At 36.0% G+C, this 5,809-nt stretch overlaps 1 protein-coding gene across 1 annotated transcript; it reads right to left on the bottom strand.

The window, feature by feature from the left end:
* Positions 1-1,320: 1,320 nt before the first annotated feature.
* Positions 1,321-1,897, bottom strand: LOC125873792 (uncharacterized). Its single transcript, XM_049554645.1, has 2 exons — positions 1,619-1,897; positions 1,321-1,503 (listed from the first exon to the last, which is right to left on the bottom strand). The coding sequence occupies exons 1-2, from the start codon at positions 1,895-1,897 to the stop codon at positions 1,321-1,323; spliced, it is 462 nt and encodes a 153-aa protein (XP_049410602.1).
* Between the last annotated feature and the right edge of the window lie 3,912 nt (positions 1,898-5,809).

Raw genomic sequence — 5,809 nt, 5'->3', positions numbered from 1 at the left:
TTTGTCTCCACACCTCCAACCTCGCATTAACTCTGTCCCGCGTCTTATCAATCAGTACTATGCCATCCGCAAATAACATACACTATGGGACCTTCTCCTGAATAGACCGCGTCAACTCATCATCACCAAAGCAAATAGAAAAGGGCTAAGGACTGATCCTTGGTGCAACCCCATCTCAACTGGGAAATGTTCCGAGTCACCTCCAACCGTTCTAACCCGAGTCTTGGCTCCATCGTACATGTCCCTTATCGCCCTAATATAAATCATCGGGACACCTTTAGCCTCCAAGCACCTCCAGAGGACATTTCCTGGTACTTTGTCATAGGCCTTTTCAAGGTCAATGAACACTATATGTAGGTCTCTCTTCCTTTCTCTATATTTTTCTACCAGTCTTCGCATAAGATGAATGGCTTCGGTAGTCGATCGTCCCGGCATGAATCCAAACTGATTCTTAGAAATAGACACCCCTATTCTCACCCTCATCTCCACCACTCTCTCCCAAATCTTCATAGTATGGCTTACTAATTTGATACCCCTGTAGTTGTTACAGTTCTGGATATCACCCTTGTTTTTATACAACGGAACCATTGTACTCCACCTCCATTCATCAGGCATCTTTGCTGTCTTAAAAATAACATTAAATAGCCCAGTTAACCACTTTATACCTGCCTTGTCCGCGCTCTTCCAAAAATCCACCGGAATCTCATCGGGTCCGGTCGCTCTTCCCCTGCTCATCCTACTAATAGCACATATAACCTCCTCGATCCTAAAACACCTACAGTACCCAAAGTCCCGAAGTCTTTCAGAGTGTGCCAAATCACCCAACACAATGTCTCCGCCCCCTTTTTCATTTAAAAGTTTGTGAAAGTATCTTCTCCATCTTTGCTTGATGGAGGTCTCATCCACCAATACTTTGCCTTCCTCATCCTTGATACACTTCACTTGGTCCAAGTCGCGAGCCTTCCTCTCTCTTGCTTTTGCGAGCCTTTACAATTTCTTATCCCCACCTTTGTCCCCCAGCTCGACATACAAGCGTTCGAAAGCTGCCGTCTTAGCCTTCATAACTGCTAACTTAGCTTTTGTCTTTGCCGTCTTATAAACTTTCTCAAGTGTCCGCTTCTCTTCCTCGTATACGCACTCCACCAACTTTGTGTATGCAGCCTTCTTCGCTTCCACTTTGCCTTGGACTTCCCCATTCCACCACCAATCTCCTTTATGGCCTCCAAATTTACCCCTTGATACCCCTAACACCTTTGAAGCAACTTCCCTAATGCAACTAGCTGCTTTATTCCACATGGTGTCTGCATCCCCGCTACCACTTCAAGCCCCCATCCCACTCAACTTCTCACCCATCTCCCGAGAAAGGGCAGGGGTCAAGCCACCCCATTTAATCCTCGGTCGATTAGATACAATCTTCTTCCTCCTATCCCTCTTAATTTCTAGGTCCATCACCAAAAGCTTGTGTTGGATAGTAAGATTTTCACTTGGTATACCCTTGCAGTCCTTAAAGAGGCCTCTATCACCTAAGGAGTAAGTAATCTATCTGAGTCTTAGCTACCGAGCTACGAAAGGTAACCATATGGTTCTCCTTTTTCGAAAAGCATTAGTTAGCAATCACCAACTTAAAAGCCTTAGCAAAATCCAAAAGCGAAGTTCCACTCCCATTTCTCTCCCCAAAACCAAAGCCTCCATGAACATTATCAAAGCCATTAGAAGTTGCCCCGATATGGCCATTAAAATCTCCACCAATGAAAATTTTCTCGGTGTTCGGTATACCTCTAACTACCTCATCCAAATCCTTATAAAAGAGCTTTTTGGCCTCCCCACCCAAGCCCACTTGAGGTGCATAAGAACTAATAACACTCAAAGTACATCCTCCAATGACTAGCTTAATCATCATTGATCCTCCTAACCTCCACCACTTGCTCCCTCAAATCCCTGTCTACTAAAATACCCACTCCATTTCTATCCTTTGAGCCTCCTGAGTACCACAACTTAAACCCGTCGACATCTCGAGCCTTGGAACCTACCCATCTAGTCTCTTGGAAACAAGCTATATTTATCTTTCTCTTCTTGAGAATTTTCACTAACTCTAAGGACTTCCCTGTCAGCGAACCTATGTTCCATGTTCCTACCCTCAATTTATGGGAACCCGTAACCCACTTACCACTATTTTCCCTTGTCCTCGGCCTCAACCGAAGACATGACTCAATACCATTATCAGCTACCAAATCCACTAGAAAGATACTGAATCTAATGTAAAATCTACACAGGAATACACTTTTTTTTTTTTGCAACAGGTGTATAATCTAAAAGACCAGATAGCAACAACTAAACTATAGGATCAAGTATAGTGTATTCTCCAAAAGACACGATAGCACAACTATACTATAAGCTGAAGCACTGATCTGAACTATAATAGAAAACAAGAAAGTACTGATCTGGAATATATAAAATGGAGCCCTAATTTGAACTAAAATGCCAATCAGAAACAACCAAAAAAAAAAAACAATCCAAATAATCAGAGTGTAATGCATAATGCAAAATCAGGTAACCTTAAGAATCTACTCCTATGCTCTTTAAATTATTGAAAGTTGGGTGTAATTACCTACCAATCAAGATTAAATTACCTAACAAGAAGGATTTCAAAGTAGAAAACAAGAACATAAAATCTGCAAAAAAGGGCCCAGAAAATAGATTCAGAGCAAGAAAGAAAGGGAGACAGGATAGATAGAATCTGGTCGGTGAAGATGGAGGGCTTCAGTGGTCTTTGGGCTTTTATCGGCCAGATCTGGTTGGTCTAGCCGGTGAATGTCGTGCCTGCACCGGAGTTGGCTGCTCGCCGCTCGCTGATCAGAGCAGCTGGAGATCCTGTTTGTTATTTTCGTCCTCACTGGAGCGGTGGAGAACAGAGAAAGAGGCTCAACGGTCGGAGCTGGTCCTCGCGATGCTTCTGGCCGGCGCGACCTTTGCTTGCTAGCGAGAAGAACGGATCGGAGGCGGCGTCCGGTTGCCGGATGGTTTTCGCGGCTGCTCGCTGACCGGCGCTGTTCGGTGCTTCGCCTGAGGGATTGGTGAAGAAGAAGAAAAACGTTGGTGCAGTAGAAAGAGAGAGAGAGAGAGTTGTTTGGATATAACAATGACCTCATGAGGTCGGTATCACATTAAAATTTAAGATAAATAAAAAGTAATCATGTTAATTAAATAATATTGACATCGGGTGGTCGGTATTTTATATTAATTTATATTTAAACTTATATAAAACCGTCATCCGGAGGACGATTTATTTAAAGTTAATTGAAAATATTAATTTATTATTTTTTCTGGAAGTCACTATATAAATATTTTAATGAAAATTAATATAATTACATAATATTTAATTTTACCGACTTTCGGAAGTCGGTATTATAATTTTTTTTATTTTTTATTTTACACAAAATCGTCCCCCGGAAGATGATTTAAATTAAATTAAATTAAAATATTTCTCAATTTTGTTTTTTCATATTCAATTGAGAAAAATAAATATTTTTATTTATTTAATACCGATATCAAGAGGTCGGTTTTTATTGTAGTTCATTTTTTCGAGAAAAATTCTGACCTCCTGAAGTCGAAATTTGATTTTCCCGCTTTATTTTACATAAAAATCGACTACTTGTAGTCGGTTTTCATATCAACGTAGTTTCATACTTTAAATATGGATTATTGATCTAACTTTTTATTTATAAAAGTATACAAAATTGTTACACTTTTTTGAACAATTAATTGTAGGTGTAAAATAAAAATTTAGTATTATTCTAGCAAAATTATGATTAATAGGAACATTTTAAACAAACCAACCTCCGGATGTCGCTTTTATTAAAAGTAATTAGATGAAATAAAAATATCGACCTCATGAGGTCAGCATTTTATATTAATTTATTTCTCAAGTTATATAAAATCGTCATCCGGAGGACGATTTATTTAAAGTTAATTGAAAATATTAATTTATTAATTTTTCTGGAAGTCACTATATAAATATTTTAATGAAAATTAATATAATTACATACTATTTAATTTTATCGACTTCCGGAAGTCGGTATTATAATTTTTTTGTTTTTTATTTTACACAAAACCGTCCTTCAGAAGATGATTTAAATAAATAAAATCAAAATATTTCTCAATTTTGTTTTTTATTATTAATTGACAAAAAATAATTTTTTTTATATTTAATACCGACATTAAGAGGTCGGTTTTTATTGTAATTCATTTTTCCGAGAAAAATTTCTCGCTTTATTTTGCATAAAAACCGACTACTTGTAGTCGATATTCATATCAACGTAGTTTCATACTCTAAATATGGATTATTCATTTAACTTTTTATTTATAAAAGTATAAAAAAATTGTTACACGTTTTTGAACAATTAATTGTAGGTGCAAAACGAAAATTTAGTATTATGCTAGCAAAATTATGATTAATAGGAACATTTTAAACAAACCGACCTCCGGATAACGCTTTTACTTAAAGTAATTAGATGAAATAAAAATATCGACCTCATGAGGTCGTTATTTTATATTAATTTATTTATTAACCTATATAAAATCGTCATCCGGTGGACGATTTATTTAATCTGTGGAGAGAAAATTGGTGATGGGACTGATCAATTTTGGATTATTTGAACCTTTTCTCGCTCAAATGGGTCTTGAACAACCTTTAAGGCATACAAAAAGACGTCTTTTTTGAATATTTATTACGCTTGCCACATACATAACAATATGACCTATGGTTCAACTGGAAAATGGCTCAATTTTTTTAGTTTCATGGTCGAGGGTTCGAACCCTCTTGGCAGCACTTTTATTTTTATTTTTATGCATCCCTTTGCTTCCCCCCCCCCCCCCCCCGCCCCCCCGGTCAATTAGTTCGTATAGTTGCTACTTATTTATGTATCTTTAATTGATATGAGTATTACGTGATATTCTATATTAATTACATATCAATATTAAACTTTGAACATCACATAAATATTAATAAAAAGATGTTTAAATAGTTTGTTTTAGAATAGAATTTAAAGAAAAATTGAATTAAAAAAAAGTCATGAAAAATTATTAATTTCAAAAAGGGAAAAATAACAAAACTATATCCTTTTCGTATAGAGCTTTGACAAGTGAATATATAATTAAAGCTTGAAAAGTGTTAATTTATGGCAATTTTCTAAACGAAATTAATGAAGTGTTTTAGTTAGTTTATTTAGTTTGTATTTGTGTTAGCGGTCTCATGTTTTTTTTTTTATGTATGAAAGTGCAAACTACTGGAGTTGTTTTGTAGAGGTAGATGGAGATACGAAATAAGTGTAATGTGTGTAATGTTTCTTGTAAGAATATCGCACATGGGTGGATTGATGTTGGAGAATGATCTCTAATGGTGAAAGAGAGAGGATTGAAGAAGAAGAGACATGTTGGGTGTCAATAGCGAGGGACCCACAGTTAAATGTAACCTCTTTTTTTTACTTTTATGGTTAGTTTTAGGGCTAATGACTAAAATGATTATTTTTTTATATACATGAAGGACTATTTTGATAAGGTGATATATATGAAGGACCAAAATAATTCAACCCCTATACATCAAGGATCATTTTGACCATTTTCTCACATAATTAATATACTGAAATTTGAATTGATTGAAACTCTTGTCAAGTTCTTACAATAAAATTCATATAACTAAAAATACAACTTACATGTAAATTAAAATAAAATTATACCTTTACACCAATAATATATATTACGGGAGCATGTTTAGATTTTTCTCACTAAATCGTTAGATTGAAGTTCGATC

Source organism: Solanum stenotomum, chromosome 8 (assembly GCF_019186545.1).
Source record: "Solanum stenotomum isolate F172 chromosome 8, ASM1918654v1, whole genome shotgun sequence".
Taxonomy (NCBI): Eukaryota; Viridiplantae; Streptophyta; class Magnoliopsida; order Solanales; family Solanaceae; genus Solanum; species Solanum stenotomum.
Note: the sequence above shows the minus strand (reverse complement) of the source record. Positions and strands in the feature narration are given on the sequence as shown.